Consider the following 23,111-nt stretch of genomic DNA (forward strand, 5'->3'; position numbering starts at 1 on the left):
GGGGGGGTGTCTCATTTGGAAATGAGACAGCTTCGCTCTCAGCTGTGACGGGGACGTAGAGAACGTCTCCGGCACAAGTACTCAGGACCCTCCTCGCACACGCTCTTTAAAAAGGTCAAACCAAAAATGACAATGACTGAGAAACATTTGAGTGAAGCCCTCTTGAAACGGAGGGGAACAAGATGGTGGAACGAGAAGATGTGTTCAGTTGGCGTTGTCTAGTGCTTCGGAAGAGTGGGCGGCGGCGTACTTCAGCCAAAAGCCACCTGAAAAACAGAGAGGGGACAGCGTCAGTGGAACAAAGAATAAAATAAGAAATGGGAGGATTAAAATAACCTCAGAGTCCGCCAGCAAAAAGACAAGGATCCACTGAGACGGATTCCCAACATGCACCTCAGCGGTTGGGAATTAGTGTTTTTCATTTTTAACTATTCTGCTGTGTTTTGTCTTTGCTAAGAGAGAGTTTTGAGAGAAAAACGTCCACAGATCTCCTGAGATGAGAGAGAGGCCTTAACAGCAGCTCCTGGCTGTAAATAAGTCCTGCCGATGGAGGTGGCCAATAGTCTGGTTTTGGGGGGTAGGGGGTGGGGGGTTGGGAAGGTTACTGCAAAGGTGTGCCTTCCCAAGCTTGGTCAAGGGTGCCCTCTGTGTGGGTGGGTGTAGGGTTCTACAGCACTAGTATGTGAGAGAGAGTGAGAGCGGGCTGAGGGGGGGGGGTCAGTCCTGAAGGCTGACCACTACTTGGGGGGGGGGGGTGCTGCAGCGGGGGGCAGAGGGGTCCATCTGAAGAGGCCCCTGGCCGTGGCGTTATTACCTTGCTGTGTCGAATCAATGGAGGGCTGTTTGCAGTCCTGTGCGTAGTGCCCAGTGACCCCACAGTTGTAGCAGGAGACGCTGCCGTTCTTCTTGTTGACGCCAACGGCTCCCGCCCCGTGCACCATACCCACGCTGGAGGGGTACATGTGCGGGTAGAAGCGGTTGAAGGGCGACACCATCTGCTGGAGGCTGTAGCCTAGCTGGTTGCCCAGTACGTGGTCAGAGTTGGGGTGGGTGTGCAGCAGGGTCTGGCCAACGTAGGGGGCCGGGGCGGGGGGAAAGAATGGCAGCTGGGCCCGGCCGTTGCTCTGTGGGGGTGGCTGGCTGAGGTAGTTGCTGGTGCACAGGGACGTAAGCTGGAAGATGGGCGGCACGCCAAACACCTGCCGTGGCGCCATCTGGTGGGGGAAGAAAAACGACGGAGCTGTATGGCAACCACCTCGGCAACCGCACGCCCCGCAGCACATGGCCTGTAGCTGGGGAGTCGTTTGTTGTTGTTGTTGTTGTTGTTGTTGTTGTTGCGCCTGTTGCTGGGCGATGGGGTTACTGGTGCAGCTGGTGCTGTTGATGTAGGAGGTGGAGTCGCTCTGGACTGTGCTGTAGGTGATGGCAGGGTTGGGCGCTGGGCCGGGGGTATGGGTGGGCACTGACGGGGGCACCACCGCCTGAACCTGACCAGCGGAAGGCCCTACCCCTGCCCCTAGCGTGGCCGTGACGGAAGTGGGGATTGGGGCCATGGTGTACAGGGAGGGCAGGCCCGAGAAAAGAGCCATGTCTGGGTGCTTGGTGTGAGGGATACTATGGTTCCCCAGGGGTACGGAGTGGGTTAGGGAGGCGGCAGGGTCTGGGTTGGGGTAGGCAGGCTGCAGGGGTGAGGCATAGGGCGGCCCGGGGGTGATGACACTGATAACAGGGAGGGCGGTGACACCGTCAGAGCTGGCAGTGGTCTGTGGAGGGGCCGTCTTGAAGTGCTGGACCAGGGGCTGCAGGGCAGGAAGGCCAGGGGAGTGTAAGCCCAGGGCTGGGGAGCCAAACCCTGGGAGTACCATGGGCACTGCAGCAGGGGTATCCCTCTTCTCTGGATCCCCTGGCACGGGAACTGGCAGGGGAGTGGGCTTGGGCTCTCGGCGGACCAGGGGCACCTGCATGATCAGCCCTCCGACCACCTTGTTGTCTACCAGGGCAGCTGCAACCTGAGGGGGGGGCAGGACTGGGAGAGGGGCATCGACATGTAGTGCCCCATTGGGCAGCATGTAGGGCAGGGGGTGCATGAAGTTGATGGGGGAACAGTCCAGGCTGGTCTCGGGGCAGGGGGGCTCCCCGACAGGCTTGGCAGAGACTAGGGCGTGGATGGTGGGCATGGCCCCACCTGCAACCTCCTGCCAGGGGAAGAAGGCGTCCGCTTGGCCCTGGCTACTGTCCGTATCTGGGTGAGGGTGAGAGCAAGAGAGAGAATGAGAGAGAGAGAGAGAGAGAGTGAGAGAAAAGTCTCAGTGATGTCCCAAAAATAAGAGAGCGAGAGAGAGAAGTCTCAGTGATGTTGTGCATGTCTCACCTTTGTCCGTCTCGTCCTCGCTGTCCAGGCTCTCTGGTTCGTGGTGCTGTGGGCTGGAGGCGGAGCTGTAGCTCTCAGACGAGGTTTCGCCGTATACCTCCTGACTGGATCCTCCGTCTAGACGGCCTTTAGGACACACACAACCCCAACATTAATTAAATAATTAGATTTAGCTAAAATATTTTTAATATTACATTTTTTTAATATGCCATTTAGCAGAAAAATATGATTGCAAAGCTTTGATTAACATCCAATAAAACCTCTGAAGGCATATGGGTGTGCTAAGGCATACAGATAAGCGGATCAAAAGTTGACTGAAAAGCCATGCCTTATAAACTTGTACAACATTGCTCTCTGTTGGTTGAATGGAGTTACTACAAGACGTAAAGGCCTAAACTCACCAATGGCGAGCGTGCAAAGTGTGTATGATTTATTTTAGAATGCATTGTTTTGAATTATAATTACCCAACCGAGGCCTCGCTCAATTTGAACGGGTCTCTATTTTAGCATTTTATCGTTGGCGCTGTAGTCACACAAAATAATACAAATGCTGTTATTATTCACTTTTTTTTCATTTTAATTGAAAGAGGTAGCTAGGGGGCTGAGGCTTCAGAATACATGCCAAATTAGACCAATTCATCCACTTATGGAAACAACACTGGAGATATGGACTATCCTGCTAGCATACAGTCCCTGCTCTGCCTTTCCACCCGCCTCGATCTGCTTGCTCTGGTGAGTCTGTCGCTTAAGCCTTTCCTCCACACAACAAGCAGTTGCTCCACAGAGCTGATGGCGTTTCAGAGCTTTAGGATAGGAAGACTGCCAGGGCAAAAAATCATCTCCATCGATACCAACCTTTCCCTGTGGACTGTCGCGCTCGCTGAGAAGCTGATGTCACCGCGCTCCCGTTCGCCAAGTACTTCCCCTTTTCTCTGAAGGAGGAAGCGACAAAAAGGATACAGGATAAATGAGGAAGGAGAAGAGGAACTGAAGCCTGTTGCTCGACAGACTAGTTGGTAGTACAGGAGACTGGATGGCTAACGCTCAGTTGTTAGCACGCTAGCATAATGCCTGGTCCTCTCTGTCAGGCCCTGTGGTGGGAGGGATTGACGCTAACGCTCTTCTGATAGCACGCTATCTAGCATAAGGCTAGGCCTTCTCTGACAGGCACCATTGTGCTGGTAGGGGTTTCCTGAACACAGTCGCACTGTAACAAACAAATATGTCTACGAAGCAACACCTATCACAATGTAGAAACTGTACTGTCACTGAGCCAGTATGTCTGTGCAGGGAAGTCTCTTCACTGTCAGTCAATGTGAGGACCCTTTTAGAAGGTGGGTGATAATGACTGTATTCACTGGGTTAGCGACTGACTGTCTTCTTGCCTCCTTCAAACGCACTTTACTGGCTTTTCTCAGTAGACACTAGGATCAGGTCCCCCTGTCAATATGATATTATGCATTTGGTATCTAAAAAGGCAAAACTGATCCTAACTCAGCACTCCTACTCTGAGACAACTGGTACATACGGCCCCCCTGATTCCCTGGTGGGTTGAACATTGATGTAGCCAGTGATTACCTGTCCCTGGTGGGTTGAACATTGATGTAGCCAGTGATTACCTGTCCGGTCCCTGTGGCTGCCTTTTGGTGGCAGGGTGGCTGCTCCTCCTGTCCTGATGCTGTGGACCAGATAGATTCTGTTAGGTACCAGGGGAAGTTCCTTCCTCCTAAACCACTGTGTGTGTGTGTGTGTGTGTGTGTGTGTGTGTGTGTATTTTGAGTTTATTAAAATTAACACTTGCAAATGGACTAAATCGATATCAGCTAACCATCTGAAGAACCGGTCCGCTACATTGTAACGTGCAGACTTTTTGCTCTAACAAACCCGATTTGAGTGTATTAATAGAATGAGGTGTGTTTTTTAAAGTAGGGCTGGAGCAAAACCCTGAACATCCATTTGCTCTCCAGGAGGAGAGTACTCGACCATGTGTGCCTTTTAGAACATATGGCTCCATTATATGACTGAAATGAAATGTAAATTATACTATATGCCAGAGCAGGAATGCCATAGTAGTGCATCTGTTTTACCGTTTAGAAATGAAAGCACTTTATGTAGGTATCTAATCCCCCCATTTTGAAGGTGTCATAAGTATTTGGACAAATTCACTTAAAAGTGTATTACATTTAGTCAAGTGTAGTACTTGGCCCCATATTCCTAATACGCAATGACTACATCAAGCTTGTGACTCTACAAACTTGATGGATGCATTTGCAGTTTGTTTTTGGTGGGGCCATTTTAAAAAGTCATAAAACAAAAACAACCAATCGAAATGCATGTTCATACACTGAACATGATACAAAACGATCTGAAAAACAAATGGTTTAATTGCTTGGCATTAACTGTAAATTCTTTTGCATTTTGTGAGAATTGGGTTCCATCTCAAATGGTACCCTATTCCCTATACAGAGCCCCTCTATTTCACCAGGAAATTGGGATGTAGCCTTGTTCTCTGTCCGTCTCACCTGCTCTGGGCCTGGCCCCCCAGAGGACTCCTGCTCTGGGCCTGGCCCCCCAGAGGACTCCTGCTCTGGGCCCGGCCCCCCAGAGGACTCCTGCTCTGGGCCCGGCCCCCCAGAGGACTCCTGGTCGGGTTGAAGGGTGCAGCGCTTCCTCCACCAGTCAGGCAGGCTGTTGTGCTTTGAGCTGTGTGCCCCCCTCCGAATGCTCTCCCCCTGGGAACTTTTGGCATCGGGAATGCTGGGGAAAAAAAGGGAGGGGAAATAAGAATAATTTTCAGGTCTTTCGTCAGAAACAAATCTATGGTGTAGATCTGATTCAAATCAAATCAAATTTTATTGGTCACATGCGCCGAATACAACAGGTGCAGACATTACAGTGAAATGCTTACTTACAGTCCTTAACCAACAGTGCATTTATTTTTTACAAAAAAAGTAAAAATAAAATAACAACAAAAAAAGTGTTGAGAGAAAAAAGAGCAGAAGTAAAATAAAGTGACAGTAGGGAGGCTATATATACAGGGGGGTACCGTTGCAGAGTCAATGTGCGGGGGCACCGGCTAGTTGAGGTAGTTGAGGTAATATGTACATGTGGATAGAGTTAAAGTGACTATGCATAAATAATTAACAGAGTAGCAGCAGCGTAAAAAGGATGGGGTGGGGGGGCAGTGCAAATAGTCCGGGTAGCCATGATTAGCTGTTCAGGAGTCTTATGGCTTGGGGGTAGAAGCTGTTGAGAAGTCTTTTGGACCTAGACTTGGCACTCCGGTACCGCTTGCCGTGCGGTAGCAGAGAGAACAGTCTATGACTAGGGTGGCTGGAGTCTTTGACAATTTTGAGGGCCTTCCTCTGACACCGCCTGGTATAGAGGTCCTGGATGGCAGGAAGCTTGGCCCCAGTGATGTACTGGGCCGTACGCACTACCCTCTGTAGTGCCTTGCGGTCGGAGGCCAAGCAGTTGCCATACCAGGCGGTGATGCAACCAGTCAGGATGCTCTCGATGGTGCAGCTGTATAATTTTTTGAGGATCTGAGGACCCATGCCAAATCTTTTCAGTCTCCTGAGTGGGAATAGGCTTTGTCGTGCCCTCTTCACGACTGTCTTGGTGTGTTTGGACCATGATAGTTCGTTGGTGATGTGGACACCAAGGAACTTGAAGCTCTCAACCTGTTCCACTACAGCCCCGTCGATGAGAATGGGGGCGTGCTCAGTCCTCTTTTTTTTCCCTGTAGTCCACAATCATCTCCTTTGTCTTGGTCACGTTGAGGGAGAGGTTGTTGTCCTGGCACCACACGGCCAGGTCTCTGACCTCCTCCCTATAGGCTGTCTCATCGTTGTCGGTGATCAGGCCTACCACTGTTGTGTCGTCGGCAAACTTAATGATGGTGTTGGAGTCGTGCCTGGCCATGCAGTCATGGATGAACAGAGAGTACAGGAGGGGACTGAGCACGCACCCCTGAGGGGCCCCCGTGTTGAGGATCAGTGTGGCAGATGTGTTGTTACCTACCCTTACCACCTGGGGGCGGCCCGTCAGGAAGTCCAGGATCCAGTTGCAGAGGGAGGTGTTTAGTCCCAGGATCCTTAGCTTAGTGATGAGCTTAGAGGGCACTATGGTGTTGAATGCTGAGCTGTAGTCAATGAATAGCATTCTCACGTAGGTGTTCCTCTTGTCCAGGTGGGAAAGGGCAGTGTGGAGTGCAATAGAGATTGCATCATCTGTGGATCTGTTGGGGCGGTATGCAAATTGGAGTGGGTCTAGGGTTTCTGGGATAATGCTGTTGATGTGAGCCATGACCAGCCTTTCAAAGCACTTCATGGCTACAGACGTCAGTGCTACGGGTCGGTAGTCATTTAGGCAGGTTATCTTAGAGTCCTTGGGCACGGGGACTATGGTGGTCTGCTTGAAACATGTTGGTTTTCACTCCTAACCACATATCTAGGATCAGGCTACTCTATCCCCATTCCAAACCATAATCATCAGGTAGTCTCTGGACTAGTGGTTAGGAGCAACTTCTGCCTTCTAGGGTTGGGTCTAGGGTTGGGTCAATTCCTTTTAAAATCCAGTCAATTCAGGAAGTACAATGGAATTCCAATTCTAATTCACTTCAATGCTTTTCCATGAGGAACATTTGGAATTTAAATGTGATTTACTTTCTGAATTGTAATTAGACAACAGGGTGCCTACCTAAGGCTGGGGCTATTGCTGCCATGTTTCTTCCGGTGCCCCTGAAAGTACGGCTCCAAATCTGAAGGGTAGAGACATTTATTAATTCACCAATTCATAGTTGACAGGAAACCAATGCACTTTATTCAACATTTATTCACATCAACACTCTTTCCATCCCTAGTGAGATCAGTGAGTAGCAACAGGCATTCCTCATTGAGAAACATTGTAATGCTTTATGACATAGCAAAGTTATTTTACTAATAGGACATTCATTGGTTTAGCTAAGCTTGCAGTGAAAGTGTATGCTGCACATCTGAATATCACAGTACTGTGCGCATACACACACACACACGCACACGCACACACACACACACACACACGCACACGCACACACACACTACAATGTATGTTTTGTTGGTGTCTCCCAGTCAGAAGATCACAACTCACCACTGTGTTCTGGCCTGCCCTTGAGTTAAGAGATTAATTATGAAGGTTGCTGCTGTCCTCAAGGGCTTCATTCCAAACTCCCTCCCTCCCTCCCTCCCTCCGTCCCTCCGTCCCTCCGTCCCTGCTGCCTAGTACATTAGTCCCATAAGATGACATTGTACTGTACTCTACCTACTGCTACCAGGTCCAAAGGCTGTTTTCTGGGAGACAGGGAGATATACCACAGCGCCACAGGGGCTAGCATTAGCATCCCTAGGCCTGTGATTAGTCTGCGAGCCCAGAGCAAGGACGACGGGCAAAATATAGCCTCAAAATGCAAGGGAGGGAAGAGAGAGAGAATCAGAGAGTCAGAGAGAGAATCAGAGAGTTAGAGAGAGAGAGAGAGAGAATCAGAGAGTCAGAATCAAAGAGTTAGAGAGAGAGAATCAGAGAGTCAGAATCAAAGAGTCAGAGAGAGAGAATCAGAGAGTCAGAATCAAAGAGTCAGAGAGAGAGAATCAGTCAGAGAGCGATAATCAGAGAGTCAGAGAGAGAATCAGAGTCAAAGAGAATCAGAGTCAGAGAGAATCAGTCAGAGAGCGATAATCAGAGAGTCAGAGAGAGAATCAGAGTCAGAGAGAGAGAATCAGAGGGCGAGAGAGAGGATCAGAGAGAGAATCAGAGAGAGAATCAGAGAGAGAGATAATCAGAGCGAGATAGAGAATCAGAGAGAGAGATAATCAGAGAGAGATAGAGAGAGAGAATCAGAGAGAACCGGAGAGAGTGAGAATCAGAGAGAGAGAGAGAATCAGAGAGAGAGAGCGAATCAGAGAGAGAAAAAGAGAGAGAGAGAGACAGAAAGAGAGACAGAGCCAATCATATAACATATTATTTGAAATGTCTATATTCTTTAAAACTTTTGTGTAATGTTTACTGTTCATTTTTGATTGTTTATTTCCCTTTTGTTTGTCTATTTCACTTGATTTGGCAATGTAAAAATATGTTTCCCATTCCAATAAAGCCCCTTAAATTGAAATTGAATTGAGAGAGAGACAGAGAGACAGAGGGAGAGAGAGATACACAGAGGGAGGGAGAGAGAGAGAGAGCGAGAGAGAGAGAGAGAGAGAGAGAGAGAGACAGAAAGACAGAGACAGAGAGACACGAGAGACACAGCCAGACAGAAAGAGAGAGAGAGAGACAGAGAGAGAGAGACAGAAAGACAGAGAGAGACAGAAAGACAGAGAGAGAGACAGAAAGACAGACAGAGACACAGAGAGAGAGACAGAAAGAGAGAGCGAGAGAGACAGCGAGAGAGAGAGAGACAGAAATAAAAGAGACACAGAGAGAGAGAGACAGAAAGAGAGAGAGAGACAGAGAGAGAGAGCAAGAGAGACAGAAAGACACACAGAGAGACATAAAGAGAGAGAGAGAGAGAGAGAGACAGAAAACTAAAATATAATTACTTGACACACTGGAAAGAATTTACAAAAAAACAAACTAGAATGCTATTTGGCCCTAAACTGAGCTGCACTTCCTAACCTCCTGCCAAATGTATGACCATATTAGAGACACATATTTCTCTCAGATTACACAGACCCACAAAGAATTCGAAAACAAATCCAATTTTGATAAACTCCCTTATCTACTGGGTGAAAAACCACAGTGTGCCATCACAGCAGCAAGATTTGTGACCTGTTGCCACAAGAAAAGGGCAACCAGTGAAGAACAAACACCATTGTAAATACAACCTATATTTATGTTTATTTATTTTCCCCTTTGTACTTTAACTATTTGCACATCATTACAACACTGTATATAGACATAATATGACATTTGAAATGTCTTTATTCTTTTGGAACTTCTGAGTGTAATGTTTACTGTTAATATTTATTGTTTATTTCACTTTTGTTTATTATCTACTTCACTTGCTTTGGCAACGTTAACATACGTTTACCATGCCAATAAAGCCCTTAAATTGAAATTGAATTGAATTGATAGAGATAGATAGAGAGAGAGACAGAGAGACAGAGAGACAGAGAGAGAGAGAGAGAGAGAGAGAGAGAGAGAGAGAGAGAGAGAGAGAGAGAGAGAGAGAGAGAGAGAGAGAGAGAGAGAGAGAGACAGAGAGACAGAGAGAGAGAGAGAGAGAGAGAGAGAGAGAGAGAGAGAGAGAGAGAGAGAGAGAGAGAGAGAGAGAGAGAGAGAGAGAGAGAGAGAGAGAGAGAGAGAGAGAGAGAGAGCTCATGCTTTCCAAAATACACAGGAGCCATAAAAGTTGGAGTTAGCGATGTAGCGCTATTTGTTAGCCTGCTGGAGTATCCCTCTCATGCACTGTGCATTTCTCCCTTCCCTTCCCCTTCCTTGGTGGAAACTAAATGAATCAACCCCTAAAATCAGGTTCACACATGGGTTAGCTGCCGAGCTACGCAACTTAGTTAAATAGGCTATTTCACTGGAGTTTAGGCAAAACCTTGCGAGGAATAGGCTAAACGTTTCTGCAACAACCCTTTTCAAATCAACAACTCTCACTACTCCTCCCACCAGCTCAGGTTTTGACCAACTGTCGAAAATTGTCAGTCTCCTAGGATACACTTCCTGTAGATTTTTCCTCCAAACTGGGGTGTATAAAGGGTTGTGGCGAGGGGAGTGACTAGGGGGGTGGGGGGTTCAGGGTGAACTGGGTTAGGGTGGGACGGAGCCCAATGGTGTTAGGGGGTAACCATGTTGGAATGAGTAGGGTGTAGGGTGGACTGGGTTGGTGGGTGGTGAGGGGTGAACCGGATTGGGTGGGTGGGTGGGTGGGGGGGGGGGGGGTACTCACACACACCTTCCTCTTGGCTGGATGCCTCAGAACCATCCTCCTTGTAGGGCTTCCCCATGGCTGCAGGGTTACCTGGAGACAGGCACAGACACAGGCCGTGTTCGTGAGCATCAAAATGTTGATGCATCATGGGTAAATTATGACAGACTGATCTACAAATAATATTGAGTAGTTATTTATATGATGCAAGGTGATTTGTAGTCTCGACTTTGAAGTCGGCTGCAATGTCGAACGTGCCCCACACGCTCAACCTAATTCCACCTCAAAATACCACATCATGACTTGCCCAGAGGAAAACTGCTATTGGTGTAAGGTGAACTAGTATAAATGACGCACCAAGTCAGACAAGCCGCCGCCACGGGTAGGGGAAGTCAAGGTAGGGGGAAACACTGCTGTTAACCACAGAGGGCACCTGATCTGACCTGTGTCCCTCTGGGAGATTTGTGTCACCCTCTTCTTCACCACCTGGCCCTTGTTGATCACTCAGCCTGTGTGTGGATCACTGACAGACACTTGATCGGGTCTCCAACAGCTCCCAGGGGACCCACAGGGGGAGGACAGGGGACAGGTGGACAGGTGGCTTTTCTGACACACAAACCCCTCGGCTGTCAACCCGTCTCTCAGGTTGAGGTGTGTCTGGTAGCGTCTCAAATGGCACCCTATTCCACATACAGTACACTACTTCTGACCAGAGCCCACAGGGAACAGATGGTTTCAGTAGGAGACACAGTAGGGAGTGTAGGTATTGGCAAGAAAGCAGCAAATCAGTCTGTCTCTGATATGAAAAAGGGACGAATGTGGAAATCAGCTTGCTTCCCCTTGCTGCTACATGATGCATCATCATGTATCCCTCATAAACAGCGTTTTGATCGTATCATGTATCCCTTATAAACAGTGGTTTCATCATAGTAAGACATCTACTACAGTAGGCAACGCTTGACTTTATAAGTGATCTTTTAAATGCTTTATGATCAGTCCCGAAGCCAAGACCTAGCTCCGGAAGCCCTAGATACATTTTTGGGGATATGGAACATTTGCTCCTAATCCATTTTTACAGCGCTGTAAAAGACTCGGCAGCTCAAAGGATGTTCCAGAAACTGCAGGGTTTATAAGCAGAGGTGGGAGGGGTACATTTACAGAATTAACCAAAAGGGGGAAATATTTAACGGTCTTCGTTCATCTTGTGTCAAACTGAGGTACATTAAAAGCTTGAACGCGTCCTCTGATCTAATGCACAGGAGGACGCTGAGGGGAGGACGGCTCATAGTAATGGCCAGAACAGAGCAAATGGAATGGAATCAAACACCATGGAAACCATGTTGTTTGATGTATTTGATGCCATTCCACTCATTCCGATCCAGCCATTACCACGAGCCTTGTCCTCCCCAAATTAAGGTGCCACCAACCTCCTGTGATCTAACGGTATGGCAAGAAAAACATGCTGACTGGCCATATGATTTCTTCCCATAAAATAAAGCAATATGCATTTCACATTTATCTAATTAATTGCATCAGAATATTCAGATTTCCTCTGACTGAGAATATTCCACAGCTTGCATCCCAAATGGCACCCTATTCCCTATATAAAGCCCTACTCTGGTCAGAAGTAGTGCACTACATAAGGAATAGGCCCTATATAAAGCCCTACTCTGGTCAGAAGTAGTGCACTACATAAGGAATAGGCCCTATATAAAGCCCTACTCTGGTCAGAAGTAGTGCACTACATAAGGAATAGGCCCTATATAAAGCCCTACTCTGGTCAGAAGTAGTGCACTACATAAGGAATAGGGTGCCATTTGGGATGCTTGCATAGAGTGTGGCCCATAGAGAGGGAGGATGGGTAAATAGAGGTGGATTGATAGCCACTGCGTTGGGAGTAGGGTTGTGACAGAGGCTGAGTTAGGGTGACGTAGCTCCACCCCTGAATGGCCCGTTGTTGTGCCTGCCAGGGCACTGCGCTCAGGACCGCTCACCTCACCTGGGTGTCAACATACATCAGCTCTGCTCTGGGGGAGGTCGTAGGGAGCTGTGGGTGACACACGGATACACTAGACCTAGAGCCCACCGCAACATTTTAGCAGACGCTCTTATCCAGAGCGACTAACAGGAGCAATTAGGGTTAAGTGCCTTGCTCAATCTTTTGGTTACTGGCCCAATGCTCTTTAACCGCTAGGCTACCTGCCGCCCCCACACATGGCATGTTATGATGAGAGTATGCATTAGGAGAGGGCATGCTCACACACACACACACACACGCTCAAACACACACACACACACACACACACACACGCTCAAACACACACACACACACACACACACACACACACACACACACGCTCAAACACACACACACACTCAAACACACACACACACACACACACACACGCTCAAACACACACACACACACACACACACACACACACACACACACACACACACGCTCAAACACACACACACACACACACACACACACACGCTCAACACACACACACACACACACACACACACACACACACACACACACACACACACACACGCTCAAACACACACACACACACATCTTCCTCCTGCTCTGTGTCCACAGGGCCTACTCAGCTCCCTCTTTCCCACAGCAGCCCCAGTCTGTTGATTTAGTAGCCTTCATTCCCGGGAGCACTTCTCCCTGAGAAGGCTACTAGTGGTAGTGGGTGTGGCCAACGGCATCGTCTCTGACCAAACATTTCAGACAACCTCCTCTTGGCTGCAGAGACAACATGTTGCCGTTTTCCTGCAATTCGACGCATTTTGCCATGGGGAGAGAGAATATTTTACAGTTTTAAAGCTAGTTTCCTGCAATTTGACACATTTTGCCATGGCTTATGCCTCTTCTTATGCTACCTGAGTGACTTAAACATTATAAGAAAATCAATGAGGGCCGCATGCCATGAAATTTTTTGAATTTTAGATTCTCCCTGACCGTCTAGTTTTCATTTTGGTGATTGTTCATTCTCAAAGATGATCTTATTTTAAAAAAATATGGTGGCATTCTCTTTTCCACATACTTTATATCTGGTTTTAGTCGTTAAGTTTAAACTGAAAACGTTTTTCCATCCCATTTTTTTGTTGCATTTTATATTACACAGTTAGCTGTTTATATAAACAGTGGGGAAAAAAGTATTTAGTCAGCCACCAATTGTGCAAGTTCTCCCACTTAAAAAGATGAGAGAGGCCTGTAATTTTCATCATAGGTACACGTCAACTATGACAGACAAAATGAGAAAAAAAATTCCAGAAAATCACATTGTAGGATTTTTTATGAATTTATTTGCAAATTATGGTGGAAAATAAGTATTTGGTCACCTACAAACAAGCAAGATTTCTGGCTCTCACAGACCTGTAACTTCTTCTTTAAGAGGCTCCTCTGTCCTCCACTCATTACCTGTATTAATGGCACCTGTTTGAACTTGTTATCAGTATAAAAGACACCTGTCCACAACCTCAAACAGTCACACTCCAAACTCCACTATGGCCAAGACCAAAGAGCTGTCAAAGGACACCAGAAACAAAATTGTAGACCTGTACCAGGCTGGGAAGACTGAATCTGCAATAGGTAAGCAGCTTGGTTTGAAGGAATCAACTGTGGGAGCAATTATTAGGAAATGGAAGACATACAAGACCACTGATAATCTCCCTCGATCTGGGGCTCCACGCAAGATCTCACCCTGTGGGGTCAAAATGATCACAAGAACAAGAAGCAAAAATCCCAGAACCACACGGGGGGACCTAGTGAATGACCTGCAGAGAGCTGGGACCAAAGTAACAAAGCCTACCATCAGGAACACACTACGCCGCCAGGGACTCAAATCCTGCAGTGCCAGACGTGTCCCCCTGCTTAAGCCAGTACATGTCCAGGCCCGTCTGAAGTTTGCTAGAGTGCATTTGGATGATCCAGAAGAGGATTGGGAGAATGTCATATGGTCAGATGAAACCAAAATAGAACTTTTTGGTACAAACTCAACTCGTCGTGTTTGGAGGACAAAGAATGCTGAGTTGCATCCAAAGAACACCGTACCTACTGTGAAGCATGGGGGTGGAAACATCATGCTTTGGGGCTGTTTTTCTGCAAAGGGACCAGGACGACTGATCCGTGTAAAGGAAAGAATGAATGGGGCCATGTATCGTGAGATTTTGAGTGAAAACCTCCTTCCATCAGCAAGGGCATTGAAGATGAAACGTGGCTGGGTCTTTCAGCATGACAATGATCCCAAACACACCGCCCGGGCAACGAAGGAGTGGCTTCGTAAGAAGCATTTCAAAGTCCTGGAGTGGCCTAGCCAGTCTCCAGATCTCAACCCCATAGAAAATCTTTGGAGGGAGTTGAAAGTCCGTGTTGCCCAGCGACAGCCCCAAAACATCACTGCTCTAGAGGACTGCATGGAGGAATGGGCCAAAATACCAGCAACAGTGTGTGAAAACCTTGTGAAGACTTACAGAAAATGTTTGACCTGTGTCATTGCCAACAAAGGGTATATAAAAGTATTGAGAAACTTTTGTTATTGACCAAATACTTATTTTCCACCATAATTTGCAAATAAATTCATTAAAAATTCTACAATGTGATTTTCTGGATGTTTTTTTCTCATTTTGTCTGTCATAGTTGACGTGTACCTATGATGAAAATTACAGGCGTCTCTCATCTTTTTAATTGGGAGAACTTGCACAATTGGTGGCTGACTAAATACTTTTTTTCCCCACTGTACATACTGAACAAAAATATTAAACACAACATGCAACAATTTCAAAGATTTTACTGAGTTACATTTTTACATTTACATTTAGCAGAAGCTCTAAAGGTCCTCACCAGACATCACCGGCAACAACGTCGCATATGGGCACAAACCCACAGTCGCTGGACCAGACAGGACTGGCAAAAAGTGCTCTTCACTGACGAGTCGCGGTTTTGTCTCACCAGGGGTGATGGTCGGATTCGCGTTTATCGTCGAAGGAATGAGCGTTACACCGAGGCCTGTAGTCTGGAGCGGGATCGATTTGGTCTGGGGCGGTGTGTCACAGCATCATCGGACTGAGCTTGTTGTCATTGCAGGCAATCTCAACGCTGTGCGCTACAGGGAAGACATCCTCCTCCCTCATGTGGTACCCTTCCTGCAGGCTCATCCTGACATGACCCTCCAGCTTGACAATGCCACCAGCCATACTGCTCGTTCTGTGCGTGATTTCCTGCAAGACAGGAATGTCAGTGTTCTGCCATGGCCAGCGAAGAGCCCGGATCTCAATCCCATTGAGCACGTCTGGGACCTGTTGGATCGGAGGGTGAGGGCTAGGGACATTCCCCCCAGAAATGTCTGGGAAATTGCAGGTGCCTTGGTGGAAGAGTGGGGTAACATCTCACAGCAAGAACTGGCAAATCTGGTGCAGTCCATGAGGAGGAGATGCAGTACTTTACTGACTGTTACTTTTGATTTTGACCCCCCCCCCCCCCCCCTTTGTTCAGGGACACATTAATCAATTTCTGTTAGTCACATGTCTGTGGAACTTGTTCAGTTTATGTCTCAGTTGATGAATCTTGTTATGTTCATACAAATATTTACACATGCTAAGTTTGCTGAAAATATACACACATATACAGTGAGGGAAAAAAGTATTTGATCCCCTGCTGATTTTGTACGTTTGCCCACTGACAAAGAAATGATCAGTCTATAATTTTTATGGTAGGTTTTTTGAACAGTGAGAGACAGAATAACAACAAAAACATCCAGAATAACGCATGTCAAAAATGTTATAAATTGATTTGCATTTTAAATGAGGGAAATAAGTATTTGACCCCTCTGCAAAACATGACTTAGTACTTGGTGGCAAAACCCTTGTTGGCAATCACAGAGGTCAGACATTTCTTGTAGTTGGCCACCAGGTTTGCACACATCTCAGGAGGGATTTTGACCCACTCCTCTTTGCAGATCTTCTCCAAGTCATTAAGGTTTCGAGGCTGACGTTTGGCAACTCGAACCTTCAGCTCCCTCCACAGATTTTATATGGGATTAAGGTCTGGAGACTGGCTAGGCCACTCCAGGACCTTAATGTGCTTCTTCTTGAGCCACTCCTTTGTTGCCTTGGCCATGTGTTTTGGGTCATTGTCATGCTGGAATACCCACCCACGACCCATTTTCAATGTCCTGGCTGAGGGAAGGAGGTTCTCACCCAAGATTTGATAGTACATGGCCCTGTCCATCGTCCCTTTGATGCGGTGAAGTTGTCCTGTCCCCTTAGCAGAAAAACACCCCCAAAGCATAAAGTTTCCACCTCCATGTTTGATGGTGGGGATGGTGTTCTTTGGGTCATAGGCAGCATTCCTCCTCCTCCTCCAAACACGGCGAGTTGAGTTGATGCCAAAGAACTCCATTTTGGTCTCATCTGACCACAACACTTTCACCCAGTTCTCCTCTGAATCATTCAGATGTTCATTGGCAAACTTCAGACGGGCCTGTATATGTGCTTTCTTGAGCAGGGGGACCTTGCTGGCGCTGCAGGATTTCAGTCCTTCACGGCGTAGTGTGTTACCAATTGTTTTTTGGTGACTATGGTCCCAGCTGCCTTGAGATCATTGACAAGATCCTCCCGTGTAGTTCTGGGCTGATTCCTCACCGTTCTCATGATCATTGCAACTCCACGAGGTGAAATCTTGCATGGAGCCCCAGGCTGAGGGAGATTGACAGTTCTTTTGTGTTTCTTCCATTTGCGACGAATAATCGCACCAACTATTGTCACCTTCTCACCAAGCTGCTTGGCGATGGTCTTGTAGCCCATTCCAGCCTTGTGTAGGTCTACAATCTTGTCCCTGACATCCTTGGAGAGCTCTTTGGTCTTGGTCATGGTGGAGAGTTAGGAATCTGATTGATTGCTTCTGTGGACAGGTGTCTTTTATACAGGTAACAAACTGAGATTAGGAGCACTCCCTTTAAGAGTGTGCTCCTAATCTCAGCTCGTTACCTGTATAAAAGACACCTGGGAGACAGAAATCTTTCTGATTGAGAGGGGGTCAAATACTTATTTCCCTCATTTAAAATGAAAATCAATGTATAACATTTTTGACATGCGTTTTTCTGGATTTTTTTGTTGTTATTCTGTCTCTCACTGTTCAAATAAACCTACCATTAAAATTATAGACTGATCATTTCTTTGTCAGTGGGCAAACGTACAAAATCAGCAGGGGATCAAATACTTTTTTCCCCTCACTGTATGTATGTATATATATATATATATATATATATATATATATATATATTCATTTTTTGGAGCGGCAACAATTTAGCAGCGGCCCACCACCATAAATATACGGGAAACACTGGTACGGTCATGGATAGTATATATCATCTACATACCTGATGCACACGTGATTATCATACCTGATGGACATGTGATTATCATAGCTGAAGGACATGTGATTATCATAGCTGAAGGACATGTGATTATCATACCTGATGGACATGTGATTATCATAGCTGAAGGACATGTGATTATCATAGCTGAAGGACATGTGATTATCTTAGCTGAAGGACATGTGATTATCATAGCTGATGGACATGTGATTATGGTTGAGGGGTTGGGTTGCTGTAGAGGATTTATGCCTGAAATAGGATACTGTATTTTATGTAAGCTTTATTGTAAACTGCCAAAGTGCTCCATTGTGGCACATGTATTTGTGTAAATAAAACCTATCCAAACCTATCTATCTAGTAATGGAAGAGATGTCTGGCTTGGCCACACACGCGCACACACACACACACACACACACACACACACACACACACACACACACACACACACACACACACACACACACACACACACACACACACACAACTTACATCTGCTGCAGCTGCAGGAGGAGGAAGAGGAGGAGGAGGAGGAGGAGGACTCACACAGGAAGAAGCCACAGACCTTCCTTGTCTGTCGGAAAGCTTGTGGAGCCGACAGAAACTTCTCCCTGGCAAGAAAAAAAAGAAGAGAAGGGTGGAAGCAAAAAGTGCCAAGGTCAGTCTATGAGCTGAACTCACTGTGTGGGGTAGAACGTGAAGTAGGCTGGAGTTTAACAGGACGCTCTGGGCCCGTATTCCTAGCTGAACTCACTGTGTGGGGTAGAACGTGAAGTAGGCTGGAGTTTAACAGGACGCTCTGGGCCCGTATTCCTAGCTGAACTCACTGTGTGGGGTAGAACGTGAAGTAGGCTGGAGTTTAACAGGACGCTCTGGGCCCGTATTCCTAGCTGAACTCACTGTGTGGGGTAGAACGTGAAGTAGGCTGGAGTTTAACAGGACGCTCTGGGCCCGTATTCCTAGCTGAACTCACTGTGTGGGGTAGAACGTGGAGTAGGCTGGAGTTTAACAGGACGCTCTGGGCCCGTATTCCTAGCTGAACTCACTGTGTGGGGTAGAACGTGGAGTAGGCTGGAGTTTAACAGGACGCTCTGGGCCCGTATTCCTAGCTGAACTCACTGTGTGGGGTAGAACGTGGAGTAGGCTGGAGTTTAACAGGACGCTCTGGGCCCGTATTCCTAGCTGAACTCACTGTGTGGGGTAGAACGTGGAGTAGGCTGGAGTTTAACAGGACGCTCTGGGCCCGTATTCCTAGCTGAACTCACTGTGTGGGGTAGAACGTGGAGTAGGCTGGAGTTTAACAGGACGCTCTGGGCCCGTATTCCTAGCTGAACTCACTGTGTGGGGTAGAACGTGGAGTAGGCTGGAGTTTAACAGGACGCTCTGGGCCCGTATTCCTAGCTGAACTCACTGTGTGGGGTAGAACGTGGAGTAGGCTGGAGTTTAACAGGACGCTCTGGGCCCGTATTCCTAGCTGAACTCACTGTGTGGGGTAGAACGTGGAGTAGGCTGGAGTTTAACAGGACGCTCTGGGCCCGTATTCCTAGCTGAACTCACTGTGTGGGGTAGAACGTGAAGTAGGCTGGAGTTTAACAGGACGCTCTGCGTATTCCTAACGAGTCTCAGAGTAGGAGTAGGCCTTTTACATCATAATGAGTATGATTACACGGGGCAGGAGGTAGCCTAGTGGTTAAGAGTGTTGGACCAGTAACCAAAAGTTAGCTCGTGTGAATCCCCTAGGTGAAAAATCTGTTGATGTGCCCTTGAGAAAGGCACTTCACCCTAAGTCGCTCTGGATAAGAACGTCTGCTAAATGACTAAAATGTGCAAGGACGTGATCCTAGATCAGCACTCTTGACTCTTTATGAATAGGGGCGCTGCTCTTTTCACCAGGATCCATGCAATTTCTGAAGATCCACTCCTTAGTTTGACTTATACCTTAATTCTCTGAAGGTAATATTTGATCTACCACCAGATTGTGAGAGATAAAACGTGCCGTGGCAACACGGCGGGATCCCAAATGTCAAACAGAAATAATCTCATCTCTTCTATTTGGTTTCACGTGGAACCTCACCAGAGAGCAAATTCTGTTAACTTTGCAATATCAGCGCAATAAGGACATTTGATCAAACAAATGCTGAATTGATGTTAGCTAGTGGCTAATCGTGGCCTAGCAGGGGCCGTGTTAGCTAGTGGCTAATCGTGGCCTAGCAGGGGCTGTGTTAGCTAGTGGCTAATCGTGGCCTAGCAGGGGCTGTGTTAGCTAGTGGCTAATCGTGGCCTAGCAGGGGCTGTGTTAGCTAGTGGCTAATCGTGGCCTAGCAGGGGCTGTGTTAGCTAGTGGCTAATCGTGGCCTAGCAGGGGCTGTGTTAGCTAGTGGCTAATCGTGGCCTAGCAGGGGCTGTGTTAGCTAGTGGCTAATCGTGGCCTAGCAGGGGCTGTGTTAGCTAGTGGCTAATCGTGGCCTAGCAGGGGCCGTGTTAGCTAGTGGCTAATCGTGGCCTAGCAGGGGCTGTGTTAGCTAGTGGCTAATCGTGGCCTAGCAGGGGCTGTGTTAGCTAGTGGCTAATCGTGGCCTAGCAGGGGCTGTGTTAGCTAGTGGCTAATCGTGGCCTAGCAGGGGCTGTGTTAGCTAGTGGCTAATCGTGGCCTAGCAGGGGCTGTGTTAGCTAGTGGCTAATCGTGGCCTAGCAGGGGCTGTGTTAGCTAGTGGCTAATCGTGGCCTAGCAGGGGCTGTGTTAGCTAGTGGCTAATCGTGGCCTAGCAGGGGCTGTGTTAGCTAGTGGCTAATCGTGGCCTAGCAGGGGCCGTGTTAGCTAGTGGCTAATCGTGGCCTAGCAGGGGCTGTGTTAGCTAGTGGCTAATCGTGGCCTAGCAGGGGCTGTGTTAGCTAGTGGCTAATCGTGGCCTAGCAGGGGCTGTGTTAGCTAGTGGCTAATCGTGGCCTAGCAGGGGCTGTGTTAGCTAGTGGCTAATCGTGGCCTAGCAGGGGCTGTGTTAGCTAGTGGCTAATCGTGGCCTAGCAGGGGCTGTGTTAGCTAGTGGCTAATCGTGGTCTAGCAGGGGCTGAGTTTCATCTGTAGCCTAGTTGTCTAGTTCCATTAATATGGTCAGATATTGGACACAAGGGGTGTGACTGCCTAGTGGCTGGAAGGAACAATGGCCTTATCCAGCTGACTGACGACAAGTGGCCGTGCCCTTTGGATGAGAAACCCAAGCTCAACCTGTGTGTGTGTGTGTGTGTGTGTGTGTGTGTGTGTGTGTGTGTGTGTGTGTGTGAACGCTTCACTGACCAGGCACACTGTGCCATTTATTTAATCCAATCATCACCTAAACATCGAATTCCTCTTGAATAGGCCCACATTGCAAAGGATAAATGCTTCAAACTTGTGTGGTTTGTTTTTTTGTTATCTATGAGCAGAGCTATTGGCCCTTGAAGCTTTCATTTTCCAGAAAAATGAAACTGACTAGAAGTGGTTTCCAGCAGGGGGCACTGTTGTCCACACAACATGAAACGGCCCCTCACAGTAACCAAGGGAGTAAGTCATGTCCATACAATACAGTCCAGAGTTCAGGTGGCCTTCAGCAAACAAAGGAAAGGAGGGATGCTCAAAAACAAGGACAAAAATCACCAGAAGGGCTTACCAAGAAACACTTCCAGAAGGGCTTACCAAGAAACACTTCCAGAAGGGCTTACCAAGAAACACTTCCAGAAGGGCTTACCAAGAAACACTTCCAGAAGGGCTTACCAAGAAACACTTCCAGAAGGGCTTACCAAGAAACACTTCCAGAAGGGCTTACCAAGAAACACTTCCAGAAGGGCTTACCAAGAAACACTTCCAGAAGGGCTTACCAAGAAACACTTCCAGAAGGGCTTACCAAGAAACACTTCCAGAAGGGCTTACCAAGAAACACTTCCAGAAGGGCTTACCAAGAAACACTTCCAGAAGGGCTTACCAAGAAATACTTCCAGAAGGGCTTACCAAGAAACACTTCCAGAAGGGCTCACTTGATGTAAAAAAGAAGATGGAGCGCTCAACAAAAAAAGATTTGTTGAGATTGATTTCTTATTGGTCACTTTAATCCACCGTACAGGACGAGGACAGGGGACTGACATTTCGATGTCAAGCTGACGTCTTCCTCAGAGTGACCTGACGTCTTCCTCAGCGTGACCTGACGTCTTCCTCAGAGTGACCTGACGTCTTCCTCAGCGTGACCTGACGTCTTCCTCAGAGTGACCTGACGTCTTCCTCAGCGTGACCTGACGTCTTCCTCAGCGTGACCTGACGTCTTCCTCAGAGTGACCTGACGTCTTCCTCAGTGACCTGACGTCTTCCTCAGAGTGACCTGACCATTGCACATAGCATCTATTTATACCCTAGTGGCCCACTGAGACACAACTATATAAAACAACTATAACGATAATATGTTTCAAGGTAAATGGCAAATTATAGCACAAAATAAAAATATAAATAGTGTGTCTGGTTAATCAATAGGCCATGTCAACATTTACATAGGTGATATTTGGGTGTCCGTGAATCTGGAGACACAGAGACCCAAAACATCAAGGCAACACCATTATAGAAATGAGGACAGTGAAACATCCACAGTGTCTAAGGAGTGCTGCCCCTTAGGATCCACAGTGTCTAAGGAGTACTGCCCCTTAGGATCCACAGTGTCTAAGGAGTACTGCCCTTTAGGATCCACAGTGTCTAAGGAGTACTGCCCCTTAGGATCCACAGTGTCTAAGGAGTACTGCCCCTTACGATCCACAGTGTCTAAGGAGTACTGCCCCTTAGGATCCACAGTGTCTAAGGAGTACTGCCCCTTAGGATCCACAGTGTCTAAGGAGTACTGCCCCTGAGGATCCACAGTGTCTAAGGAGTACTGCCCTTTAGGATCCACAGTGTCTAAGGAGTACTGCCCCTTAGGATCCACAGTGTCTAAGGAGTACTGCCCCTTAGGATCCACAGTGTCTAAGGAGTACTGCCCCTTAGGATCCACAGTGTCTAAGGAGTACTGCCCCTTAGGATCCACAGTGTCTAAGGAGTACTGCCCCTTAGGATCCACAGTGTCTAAGGAGTACTGCCAGAATGCCTCTCTTTGTTTTAGTTTACGTACGATGTCACCTCCTCTTGGTAAAATCTGGATGAGTTCTATGGCAATAAAGCGCAGGCAGGAAGGTGAGCCACGGTTGGCTTCGATGCAGTGACGCGCAATAGAATAGTCCGCGTTTATACTTCTAATAGGAATACCTGGGATAGGATTAAGTAATCCTTCAACCCCCCCCCCCCTTACCCCAACCCACCCCCACAAAAAAAAATTATACAAAAAATTGTAAAGTGGTTATCCCACTGGCTATAAGGTGAATGCACCTATTTGTAAGTCGCTCTGGATAAGAGCGTCTGCTAAATGACGTAAATGTAAATGTAATAGCA

The 23,111-nt window shown here is 47.5% G+C and overlaps 1 protein-coding gene across 1 annotated transcript in view; it reads right to left on the bottom strand.

Annotated features, from left to right (window-relative positions):
* Positions 1-23,111, bottom strand: part of LOC311109400 (zinc finger CCHC domain-containing protein 2-like) — a 59,696-nt gene continuing 36,585 nt past the window's right edge. The window contains exons 6-14 of the mRNA XM_084152262.1: positions 18,164-18,282; positions 10,308-10,373; positions 7,073-7,133; positions 4,894-5,128; positions 3,991-4,049; positions 3,227-3,303; positions 2,372-2,497; positions 815-2,242; positions 1-266 (exon numbers count right to left, since the gene is read on the bottom strand). Of these exons, the coding sequence (XP_084008388.1) occupies positions 205-266; positions 815-2,242; positions 2,372-2,497; positions 3,227-3,303; positions 3,991-4,049; positions 4,894-5,128; positions 7,073-7,133; positions 10,308-10,373; positions 18,164-18,282 (2,233 nt within the window). The 3' untranslated portion in view covers positions 1-204. The remainder of the gene's footprint in view (positions 267-814; positions 2,243-2,371; positions 2,498-3,226; positions 3,304-3,990; positions 4,050-4,893; positions 5,129-7,072; positions 7,134-10,307; positions 10,374-18,163; positions 18,283-23,111) is intronic.

Source organism: Coregonus lavaretus, assembly GCF_964263955.1.
Source record: "Coregonus lavaretus genome assembly, chromosome: 34".
In the NCBI taxonomy this organism is placed as follows: Eukaryota; Metazoa; Chordata; class Actinopteri; order Salmoniformes; family Salmonidae; genus Coregonus; species Coregonus lavaretus.